Source organism: Mobula hypostoma, chromosome 5 (genome assembly GCF_963921235.1).
Source record: "Mobula hypostoma chromosome 5, sMobHyp1.1, whole genome shotgun sequence".
NCBI lineage: Eukaryota > Metazoa > Chordata > Chondrichthyes > Myliobatiformes > Myliobatidae > Mobula > Mobula hypostoma.
This window is the reverse complement of record NC_086101.1, coordinates 88722388-88735586: the sequence shown is the minus strand read 5'-3', so window position 1 is coordinate 88735586 and position 13199 is coordinate 88722388. Positions and strand designations below refer to the sequence as shown.

Below are 13199 nucleotides of genomic sequence, written 5' to 3'. Positions count from 1 at the left end.
TAGGTTCCCTAGAGTTCTTTCGATCCAAAAAGATGCCACAGGGTATATCCAGAGCCCCTGCAACCTTCCCGCGGGGCATGAGGAAGACCAGGGGAATGTGGAGGTGGAGGTGTTTGGAGTTTTGGCATATGTGGATGATTGCCTAGGGTTTGGATTTGCCTTGGGGGACGATGATGTGAGGCGAGTGCTGGAGCCTGGGACAACCACTGAAGACTTGGAGTTTACACTCGTCAAAGTGGAGACGGAGAAACGGAATTCCGAGCTGAAACTGTGGTCATGTACTGATGAATTAATCCAGAGAGACGAAACAATGTCCAACCTTCGAAAGGATCAGCAGAAACTCAAGACATCGATCCAGAACAAATTGGAAAAGCTGGTGGTGTAATTGCGTCCCCGATGGAGACGGACACGAAGCGCGAGTCAGAACTGCTGAGACTGTGGCGAGAGTTGGAGGAGTCAGAGAAGAAGCTGACGTCTCGATTGCAGGAGGCTGAAGAGGCTGCAGAGGCAGCCCAGGCTAATTGCTTCAGTTTGAAGAAAATCAAACAGCAGCTACCCATCAAGGGAATGAGGAATGTTACGAGAATACACATAAAATTAAGATGTTTGCTGGCCTGGGCTAGCATCAGTGGCATCAGCAGTTGGTCTGCCACCTGCCCTCAGGGGAAGGAGAGATAAGGAACAATGGAGCAGCGTCTGGAGATGTGTAATGAAGGGATGTGGGAGGAAGAGCTGTCTGGAGCGGCTCCCCCCTTTGAACCCTGAACTGTTTGAAGTGATGGACAGGCGATACCCCAGCAGGGGGATAAAAAGGGACAGGTTCGCTAAGACAGACACACGCCACCCGAGGTAACGAGACCCTGGAAGCGGTGCGCCTCTCACGAGTGGTGAGAAGTATCGGACAACGCACAGGGTGGAAAGGTACGATCAGCGGGAACCCGGTGTGTGTCCGCCCTTGCCTGGGTGCCGGGTTCACTGCAGAGGATCGACCGCATCTGGAGGAGGGGTCACAGTCGGTGACCTCAGGTGACATCACCAAGGACCCGCCCAAAAGCTGTTTGTGAGCCATCTCGCTGGTCTGTGAGCCATCTTGCTGGTCTGTGAGTGAAGCCGTTCTGAATGATGAGTTGTTCCTATTCTATCTCTCTCTTCCCCCACGTTGTCCACCGCCATGGCAATGATTACTGCGAACTGAACTACTAAACTGGACTGAACTTTGAGTCATTTTGAAATTGGTCATTTACCCCTAGACAACGATAGAGCTTGATTGATGCTGTTATCTTAATTCTGTGCACATGTGTGTTTATCATCACTGAACTGTTGCATTTATTATCCTTTCGATTACTGTGTTGCTTGTTTCTGTAATAAAACTTTCTTAGTTCTAGTACTCCAGACTCCAACTGAGTGATCCATTTCTGCTGGTTTGGCAACCCAGTTACGGGGTACGTAACAGGAAGAATACGGATTCGAAGGATGATGTGCTGGATGTGTGGTACATGCTGCCTTTCGCTAACTTCCCCTTGATTGAGGAAGAGACTTTTGGGCCTTTCCCCACTGAGTCAGGTGTAGTGGGGAGGGCTAGCTGTGGGCAGCCTGGGTTACAGCAGGATCCGTAAGGAAAAGAAGCGGGGCCCCGGACACGGGACAGGGGGCTACAAGTTGCAGTGGAGGCATAAGTGAGAGATTGAGAGAGAAGTTGGCAAGCAGACCCGAGGTATCCCCAGTAGTGTCCGAGCCTGAAGAGTTTAGGTGAGGGGGTACAGAGGTCTCGGAGGATTAGGAATCTCCCAGATAAGTTGGCCTATGTAGCACCCGTGGGTCCGGGCGTAAGGTCCACTGTTTGGGGAGCAATGTCACTGTGTGTACCTGGATTGGGTTTTTGTGTCTGCAGGAATGGTTGGCAAGTTACTTAGAAGTCATGAGGACATGACATTATTTGGTGAGGGGAGAGCGTAAGGGGTTTCTTCTTTTATGTTACTGCGTAGGCTATTAAAATGGCTTCTTTGTTATGTTAACTGCTGAGAAAGTTCTCTCATCAGCAGCTTGTTTGGGTTATATTATTGATAAGAGAGAAAAACAAACCAATTGGGATAGATGTTATTCTTTCTTGGGTGTCAGTAAGCTATTGTGATTCGCGGGTTTTTGGGCAGAAGGCACGATGGGGAGAGAGAGAGTGGACACGATGCTGTGAGCTGGCCGACGGGGCGGACCCCGAGCCAGAGTCTGAGGTGCAGGGTCTTCGACGAGGAGAGGAGACGAAGACAGACTCATGTGGAGCATCTGGTCGACCACCGTGGTTGGTCCCAGGCGGCGGGTCGAGGTGGTCAGAGGGGATCGAATGGTGAAAAGAGGATCGTTACTAGAGCTCCAACTGTTTGTGCACAAAGAGGTTGAACTTTGATAAGTTTGATGCCTTTTACTTTCCTTTTATGTTTTATCTCTATTAATTACATAGTTCCAGTAACATCTATAAATTGTAATCATTTAATCGTATATGGTGTATTGTCTGTTATTTGGCGGGGTGGGGTACATGACACGGCATCCACTCAAACTTAGTTACCTGGTTTGGTAGGGCCTAAGGCTGCTTCCGCTAGACGAAAGCGAGTTGAGCGAAACTGAGGCTTACCAGGGGCTACATTCCGTTATGCCTTTAGCCATTGTGTGCAGATCTGTATTGACGTCTGTCTAGAGCAAGAGTTCCCATGGACCTTCCCATTAACTGAGGAGGCCATGGAGCCTGGGTTGGGAAGCTCCTGTCCAGAGTGAGATTGAGGATAGCTGATACCAAGTAATGAATATTATTCCTGAGTTGCACAACTGAATCTGTGCACACAATGCATTGTTTTCTTTAGGAAAATTATAGGCTGCACCTGCACAAGTTTCCCATATACTTCTCTTCTGCACAGAAATATTTAACTTTGTATGAACTTGTGAACAATGAAAGAATATAATTATAAAACAGCTTTAAATAGGGAAAGATCTTCATCCTAACTGAACACCGAGCCGCAATACTTCCAATAACCCTGAAGCCCATTTTGTGGCCAGACACATTAGGGTTATACGGAAGATTGTTGAAAATAACAGAATACAAGATTAATATAGTTCACAGTTGTCAGTTCTGCAGAGCATTCCAAACTTAAGTATGGCAGTGTCATCTGAAGTCACTCTGTCAAATAAACCATTGAGTGCACAGTGACAATAGTCTGTCAGTTCATGAGTTGAGCTCAGGATTGGGAATATGCCTGGATTCATGGTAGTTAGCTTAATGCATAACAACCAACTTAATTTACCAAAATAATAACTTATTTCAAGAGCACAGGGAAATAAATAATAAAAACAATCACAATTTCTACCAGTATAAACAAGTAAGGGGTTTCTTCTTTTATGTTACTGCTAAGCCTAATAAAATGGCTTCTTTGTCATGTTATAATAAAATGGCTTCTCTACTGTTAACTGCTGAGACAGTGGTTCTCTATAGCAGCATGTTTGGGTTATAGTTACTGATAATGAGAATTGTATTCATTTGCTAACCAATTGGGATAGATGTTATTCTTTCTTGTGTGTCTGTAAGCTATTGTTTACGCGGGCTTTGGGGCAGAAGGTGCGATGGGGACAGAGAGAGGAGATGCGATGCTGTAAGCTGGGCGATGGAACGGACCCCGAGTGGGAGTCCGAGGCCCACGGTCTTCGGCGAGGAGAGGAGACAAGGACAGACTCGTGTGGAGCGTTTGATCGACCACCAAAGGTGGTCCCATTCATGGGTCAGCGGAGTTTGGGGGATATTGACTGGAGGAAGGGGGACCCGGTTCTGTAAGAGCTCCAACGGTGTGTGCACAAACTGGTTAATAATAATGGCGCCTTTTTCTTTTTTTTAGAAACAGTTAAGGAGTTCTTACTTTGCTCCTTTACTATCTACATAGTCAAAGTAAGAGTTATGACATGCAGTCATTTAATTGCATATGGTGTACTGTCTGTTATTTGGTGTGGTGGGGTACATCACACAGCATCTACACAAACTTGATTACCCAGTTTGGCGGGGCCGAAGGCTGTTCCCCCTAGACAAAGCAAGCTGAGCGAGCCCGAGGCTTATCAGGAGGCTATAAACAGGATACTTTCTACATATAAACACATTAAGTGGAGCTGGTTATGTAACCCGCTCATCGTGGCTCGGAGCAAACTAGGCTCATTAGCTAACTCTGGCTAACAACCATGTGACTCAGCATTGCAAGGCCACCTCCGACAAACAACACAAGCCTTGCGTCGGTCTGATTCGGATTCAACCAAACAGGAAAATTAGAACGTTCCGATAACGGAACGGAAATCATGGTGAATGCTGTGTGAATATTGCCCCCTGCAAAGTTATTATTCACCAGGAAATAATGGAACTTACAATGGCATAAACTTAAAGTGGAAGAATATTTACAGGTATTTCAACTTTAACAAACAGTTAACAGAAAAAGAAAAGGGCCTATTACAGTTAAACCAGTTTAAATGTGCACATAACCATTGGATTCATTTCTGGGTAGTTGAGTGCTTCGCTTTAATTACTCACATGCTGAACCCAAGTTCTGCGTGAAAGACTCCAGTCACAGTTCGAACTTCCCTCCAAGACCATCTCGAGTGACCTCACCTGGCTAACAAAGTATTGGCACTTCCACCTTGGAGCCATTCATCTGCAGAGAGCACTTCTTACAACAGGGTCTCTCCTTCGGGGGGTGGGGGGAGGGGGGGGGTTCTGTCAACATCTTCTCTTGTGCTCTTCTCCACACCTCCTCCTTCCTCCAACCCCTGCCAACAAAAACCCAAATCCAACCGACTGTCTCCTAGAAATCTGATGCCACCAAGCTCTCTCAAATGCTCCATGGCACTGGACAGACTGTTATCAAAATGAAGCCAAATGGTTGACGCAACATTCCTAAACTGAGCAAATGACTCCTTATCTTCGCAGAAACCAAAATACTGAACTGTGAAGCTTAAGTAACCGTACACACTGCGTTTTACAGAAAAGCTGCAAAAAAAAACACTTAACAGCACTGTGACTGTGTCGCCACCCACAGCTCTAACCTGCTAATTAAATTTGCCGACGACTTTACATTGATTGGCCTTATCTCAAACAATAACAAGGTGATCTACAGGGAAGAAGTCATCTCTCTGACACAGTGGTGTCAAGAAACAACCTCTCCCTCAATGTCACAAAATCAAAGGAGCTGGTTGTGGATTACAGGAGGGATGGAGGCAGGCTAGCCCCTATTGACATCAATGGATCTGTAGTTGAGAGAGTACACAGCCTTAAGTTCCTCAGCATCCACATCACTGAGGACCTCACGTGGTCTGTACACACCAGCTGTGTTGTGAAAAAGGCACAACAGCACCTCTTTCACCTCAGACGGTTGAAAAAGTTTGGTATGGGCCCCAAATCCTAAGAACTTCTGACAGGTGCACAATTGAGAGCATCCTGACTGCATCACTGCCTGGTATGGGAACTGTACCTCTTTCAATCGCAGGACTCTGCAGAGAGTGGTGCGGACAGCCCAATGCATCTGTGGTTGTAAACTTCCCATTATTCAGGCCATGTACAAAGACAGGTGTGTAAAAAGGGCCCGCAGGATCATTGGAGACCCGAGTCACCCTAACCACAAACTGTTCCATCTGCTACCATCCGGGAAGCGGTACCACAGCATAAAAGCCAGGACCAACAGGCTTCGGGACAGCTTCTTCCACCAGGCCATCAGACTGATTAACTCACGCTGATTTGAGTGTATTCTATGTTACTTTGACTGTTTTATTTATTGTAAATAATTATAAATTACTATGATTGCACATTGCACATTTAGATGGAAACGTAACATAAAGATCATTACTCCTCATTTATGTGAAGGATGTAAGAAATAAAGTCAATTCAATTAAATTCAATTCACAACAGTAGCATTACAATAAAACATATTCTTAGCCAGGGCATTGCAGTTATGTATAGATTACATGCGTAAGATCCTTTTCTAGTTCATATAGCAATACTGTAACTAGGTTAGATTGGCAAGGCAATCACACTCTGACTGGGGAAAATGCTGTTACTCAATGCAGCTATTAATCAGTCATTGCTGCTTCACGTGTAGTGAGTTCTTTCATGTTAACTCCAACTTTGCCCTAATGCTTTGTATGACTTGGCTTTTCAAAGCATTAAAGAACTGAGACAAGGTGAGATATTTAGTGCATACACTCTGTTTTCCTTCATGTCATTTACCCACTACCCTGCCTGTGAATTAACTTTGGTGCCATTAGAATGTTTTGATCATGATTTTAGTACACTGGTTCATGTAACATTTTGCTGATATTTCATGGTAATAGTTATGTTATATCTTGCCTCCAATTAATTCCCTTCAATTCGACTGACTTATGAGTAGATTTGTTGCCACTTTCACATGTATGGCCATCCTCCACCAGAAGTCAGTGATACAGAGGTTACTAGAACTTTCAAATCTGCTTAAAGTTCAGCTAATTTCCATAAAATAAAGCAGAACATATCACACACAAATCAAAGCCTGACATTTCACATTAGTTAAGTGGGCTTGCTGCTTGAAACATACTAAAGGATTATTTTCAGTGGCTATCGTGGGCTGTGTTATTAATTATTACAGTTCACAAAATTATAATTTCAATGGTATGTTTTGCAATTTCATTTCAATATATTGAACGAAGTTTCTTCAATTTTACATCAAAGAGAAAAAAACCTTAAACCCTAAAGCTTTCATTAAAAAGATCTGTAGCATTTGTGCCACTTATGTTTTGTTAAAGATTGTTAGTTTCTTTGAAATAATCGACTCTGTCCTTAAGCAGACACTTCAGATGTTTTTAAATATGTAAGACCAATATTAATCAAGAGGATGCAAAGAATGGGGGAAAGAAAATGAACTCCAAAATCAACATCCAGATAGTAAGGGCTATTTCTTGAGCTATAGACATGACATTGAGAAATAGGAGGGGAAAAGGGGTAGCTCCAGAAATGTGATTGGTGCTGGAACTCCACCAGAAGTAATACAATTCAGCCCAGGATTTGATTAAGGAGTTGAATTCAGAAATTCAGGTGCAACACCCACAATTATTTAAAAACATTATCATTTTCTGCTAAAACAGTTATTTAACCCAATGGTGTTTAATTGGAGAGAACTCAGTTTAGAATAACTAAAAACCCAAGCAGCCTTTTTCATCAGCAGATCATTCAAAGCTAATTTTAATGTAATGGAAGTAAATCATTGCATGACAATAAATTTTATTGATAACAATGGGGAAAAAAGAATAGGTAGCCTACAGAAACAAGAAAAATAGATCAATTTACCACAGTGTGAATTCAAGGTGCAGATGGGAAGCACCTGGAAACAATTTGTTATGAAATATCTTCAACAGGTCCATTGATTTTCAGGGTTATGATTTTACAATGGCATTTTCATTCAAAATGCCTACGTTATAAAGTATCATTACTAATTGCTTTATCTGCATTATGGATTTATGAATCTGGATTGTTCAGGCTCTGGATATCTTTCTATGTACCAGTTAATCTACATTAACTCTTAACTATTTTTAACTGAAGGTTGTGGGTATTACTGACAAGACAGCCACTTAATGATAGTTCCCAGATTTCCTTTAAAAAACAGTGGGAGTTTACTCTTTTCATCAGGCAACAATGAAATATAGATTTGTGTTTAGATATTGGATCAGACCAGATCCTGATTTAATTTTAATATTTATTAACTTAAAAAATGGGAAACTTTGATAGCTAATTACTTTTGGAGAGTTCCATTGTAGTGAAATCTAGCCTATTCAAGATATACTCAGATTTCTTGATTATGATAATCTGATACATTAAACAAATAACATATTCCTGGTTAGAAAGGAAAACATTTTATATATTGGAATTTTGATTAAAAAGTGAAAATGCTGAAATAGATCTGAAGCAGAATTAAGCTATTCGGCCCACTAAGTTGACTCTGCCATTCCATCATGGCTGATTTATTATTCTTCTCAATCCCATTCTCCTGCCTTCTCCCTGTAACTTTTGACAATCTTACTAATCAAGAGCCTGTTAGACTTTGTTTTAAATGTACCCAATGACTTGGCCTCCACAGCCAGCTGTGGCAATGAATTCCAGATTCAGGAGGTGATGTGGCATCCTGAGAGATTGAAATAAGAGTTACTGTTTCAAGTTGATCAGGTCAAGCTAGAACATCTTCTTATTGTCTTATTTAAAAAAACAAAGTAACAATGTTTTAGGATTAGGATAATCAAATGAATTAGCTGCAGCACATGTATTTCGATTACAAAAACAGTATCTTGTTAAGCGTACTGGCCTGCACTTATTCTGCATTCATGGTTTCATGCTTTTTCGGTGCTAAAATATAACTCACCAAATCGTGGAATCTTCATGCATGTCTTCCCAGTGCCAAAGAATCCTACAGGACAACGGCCACATAGAAAGCCAACATTAGGTGGTTTTCGATCAAAACACTGAACTCCTGGGAAGCAGGGTTTATTTGCACAAGTACTCGTGCTCCGTGGAACAGTGGTTAAACCTGTATATAAAAACACAGAAGGCTGGGTCAGAATTAAGAACAGCTCATTAAGTGGAAATGCATTAGTAACCAAGCCAAAAAATATACAGTACAAACAAGAGGATTAATTTTTTTTTGAAAAAGCTTCTATTTGTTACTTTTGAATGGAAAAACTTTTTCACCCAGCATTACAAATTTACTTTAGCATTTTAACTAGCGTCTGTCTATTGAGACAATAATGGAAAATATAATTTAGAACAGGGGTCCCCAACCTTTTCTGCACGGCAGACCGGTTTAATATTGACAATATTCTTGCGGACTGGCTGACCGGAGGTGGGGGTGGGGGGTGGGGTGTTCAAGTAGGGTTAGACTCACCTCAACATGTCTTTTACAGTGAGGGTTGCCAACTTTCTCACTCCCAAATAAGGGACGAAAGTAGCAGTCAAATACGGGACACTTGTGTTTACCCTGAGAAAGCCTACTGTGACCATGAAGCCTGGGCAGGGCACCTGTGTGTGCCTGTGTGACGCGTGCATGTGTGTACATGCTGATTTTTTTCTACAAGTCGGTTTTGGTTTAATCTTCCCAATTCTGTTAAGTGAAACTACACTGTACGTACATTATTTCTACTTTATATAGGCTGTGTATTTATCATATCATTCCTGCTTTTACTATATGTTAGTGTTATGTTAGGTTTTATATGTTACTTGGTATGATTTGGTAGTTTATTTTTTGGGTCTGGGAACGCTCAAAATTTTCTCATATAAATTAATGGCAATTGCTTCTTTGCTTTACGCCATTTCCGCTTACGAATGGTTTCATAGGAACGCTCTACCTTAGCGGGGGAAATACGGGACAAGGGCAGTCCCATATGGGACAAACCAATTTAGCCCAATATACAGGATGTCCCGGCAAATACGGGACAGTTGACAACCCTATGTTCAAGTTTAGAAGTGCGTGACAGAGAATGAGGAAAGGTGCAGCTGACTCATATTGTTTCCTTGCAGCCCGGTAGCACATGCTTTGTGGCCCGGTACCAGTCCGCGGCCTGGTGGCTGGGGACCACTGATCTAGAAAACAGTAGTTCCCTACAATGAAGTCTATTGAGTGCTCAATAACAATATCATACTAGTTAAAATCTTCATGACTTTTACTATCTCTTATTCTCTTCAGTTCCTTGCTATTTGCTGTTCCTTGAATGATGTCAATCTGCAATTGCTCACATGCAAGTTGACATTTAGGAGGTGGAGCGCACATCTGACTTAATGATCAAACAATGGATCTGGTTTATCAGGTCACCCTCTACTGACCTCCATTTGTCTAATACACACTGCTCTAAAATCACACCAAATGATAGGCAAACAAGGAATCACCTGTCCTTTTTTTCTTTACCATCAATTCAGCTTGCTCAATACACCATCTGTGACTATGAATGTGATTATTTTCCCTCCTACCCCATCGTTATCATCCAAATGCTTAATTTTTCCAAGCAACCACACATTTATGGTTGTGATCTTCAAAAATTCCTTCCTTGATGCTTGTCTTTGGTGAGTATCACTCCTTTTTGCTCTTCCAACACCTTTATTGCACTTTTGATTTCTAAACCTGTACACACCTTCTCTACAACCCTCTGATTCCGCTGAAATGTTATTCCACAAATGCAAAGTAACCTCAAATGAAATTGTCTGTAACTGGCTTATATTATCGTACATTCTCATTGCCCTTCATAATTTTTTTAGTATCTTCAGGCCTGCCTGATCTCACAATACTCAACAAATGCCTCTGCTCTGATTTCAAATTCATGATGCTGTTTCTGTAGATTGGCTTCCTTCTTACATGGGAAATCACATCCATACCATAGCTAACAATGTCAATGTATATAACTCTGTCCTCACCCACAACCGTCTGTTGAAATTAAACGATTGGTTTTCAGAAGCACATGAATGCTAGATCTTGTGTTGCCCTTAAGGCCTTTATTTGACTTTGTTGCGTCTATGCTCTAAATGATTTGTTTGTAACTATTTTCTAGTTAAAGATAAAGGTTGATAGTTAAGTTACAGTATAGCAAAGGTAAATTCATTATCTATGGTATATCGCGACATGTGATGACATCACCTCCGGTTTCGCCACGTTTTATGGGTAACCTCCGGTTCGGGAAGGTGTGAAGGTGGGTGCCATGCATGCAGCATGATCGTGAAGAGCTCCGTTTCTACCCACAAAGAAACATTATAGAAGCAACGCCGTAAGTTCATAAGAATGTATTTGAAGTAAAAATATTAACGTGGTTTCTGTTAAGGAAGCGGCGGTTTGGGTGGCGTGCGTGTCGGCTGTTCAATTTCAAACGCGGGGTTGGCTCAAGCCCAATGGCGGTTTGATGCAACCCCCTCACTCCCTACTCGGGGCAGCTGGAGACACTCGCTAAAAGAAGAGAGCGCGTGTGGTCTCCAGAATGAAACAAACACTATATGTTTGTATATTTTTATCAACAGTTTTCATCATGCGATGTTAATGTGGAAGAGTGAACAGTAAATAGTTAACTTTACTACGACTCTGTCTTCATTGGCTCCGGTTTAACTTGGTGTTTAGTCAGAGTTTCAACACACTGCACGAGAACACTACAGATCTATTGCCACTACTTTTCCATGTTGCTAAAATGCATGTTCATGTGTGATCTAAATAAAGATAAAGGCTAAATAAAGGTAAAGGACTGAAGCCATCATATTCAGACTCTGACTACACCCTTTATGTGTCACCACCAGCTATGGTGCTTTCCCTGACTCAAGCCGAGCCAGTTCAATATAGCATTAGCATTCTGCTCAACAGCGAACTGAACATAGGACTTTAATCCACTTTGGCACAAAAGTTGCTTATTTCCATCTCTGTTATAGCATCTGTCTTCCTCCTCCTATCTGCAGTTGAAAATCTCATCTATATTTAGCATTTTCTGTTTTGTTTACCTCAACACTCTCCCAGGTGAAAACATCCCTTGCATTTCAGCTGTAAATCTTTTACCAATTATTTTCTTCCTATAGTTGTAAAAAAATTTTACACAATTTTTTGAAATTTCAATAACTTTTCCTTCTCATTAAAAGAATAATTCTAAGTTCTGCAAAACTCCGATAATTTAATTCTCAGCCTCAATATCATTCTCAGAGCCACTAGTTCTCATTCTTCAATGCCAGGAAAACTTCCAACGGAGTGGTTTTCTAACCATTCATTTATAAAGATTTCTTCATCTATGTATTTACAAAGATAACTATCCCTATCCCTTTCCCTCTGCGACTGTTCTGACAAAATGTCTTGTACTTTCCTGACTTATGAGGTTCTTCTGCTTCTTCACCTCTGTTAAAATGATAATACTGACCCTCCATGTTTCCTCTTTCAACATGCAACAGTTGACAGCTATCTGAATAAATTATATCTGTCATTTTACCAGTCTTATTATGTCCTTTTGATCTCTGCCAAAGCTTGCACATTATGCTTTTTGTACTCAATGGTGTGAGTATTAAGCAAAGGTCGGCCCCTCTCCTATTCTTTAAACTATGTATCTAACATGCTGTTATCCCTTTAATGCTCCTATTGCTTGCACAATTTGTTTTTTTTTCTCTCTGCGCATTGAGTGATTGACTGTCCTTTTTAAAAATTTAATGGGTTCTTTTCAAGTTTCTTTGCTTTGCGGCTGCCTGTAAGGAAGTGAATTTCAAAATTGTATAATGCATATACACCATGATAATAAATGTACTTTGAACTCACTGAGTCACAGACTTATACAGTACGGAAACAGGATATTCGGCCCAACTTGCTCATACTATCCATGGTCTATTTTCCAAATTAATTAGTTTTGTAATATATCGAGTAACATTGAAAGCCTATACACATATGTACCTATAGCAGAATCTTGCTCAACCTTCCCTATTATTTTGTCAAGTAACTTAAGACTAATATAGTAGTTGTGAAAAACCAACAGTTTTATGAACTTTGTTTTAAATCAACAATACAGGGTTCAGAATATCAAGCTGTTTATAACACCTTTCAGAAAATGGTCAAAGTATGTCAGCTTGTAATAGAGGAAATAATTTTGCAATAAGTGAAGTGAATCATGTGCAACTCATGCTGAATTAAGAATGATCATGTTGCTTTTAATAAAATTTGGTCTGGTGCCAGGAACTAATGACCAATATAAACCAAGGTTCAGTCAGGATGGATTCCATTATTACATTTATCTAGTCATGGTTACTGTAAGTTAAATGAAAGCATACACCAGGACTATGAAATGGCAGAGTGGCTGTTTTTCATTAGCAATCTATTAACCATTTTGCGGCTGCACATATGGAAAGGGATTGCTTCTTGACCACATGTTGTTGATTTATCTAACAAAGTTTGTAGAAATAGCTGCAGCTTATATACAGAATCATGTAATGAGAATGACTGGTGATCAAAATACACCTAATTTTTACCTTAAAATTTCTAACTTGTAATATAAGATAATTTTATATATTTATTAGTATTCAAAAATGAATTATGAAGACAAATTGATAATATAAAGTTAGGAAGAGTATGACTAATATGAGTTGAGATTGGTTTCCAGAAAATCAGCTCTTACACTTAAAACAGCTATTCAATTGTCAGGTTGCATACATAACTTGTACTACAAGT

General features: G+C 40.9%; 1 protein-coding gene across 1 annotated transcript in view; it reads right to left on the bottom strand.

The window, feature by feature from the left end:
• si:ch211-246m6.5 (von Willebrand factor D and EGF domain-containing protein) overlaps positions 1-13199 on the bottom strand; it is a 327759-nt gene that overhangs the window by 45619 nt on the left and 268941 nt on the right. Inside the window, exon 20 of the mRNA XM_063049712.1 lies at positions 8400-8564. Coding sequence (XP_062905782.1) covers positions 8400-8564 — 165 coding nt within the window. The remainder of the gene's footprint in view (positions 1-8399; positions 8565-13199) is intronic.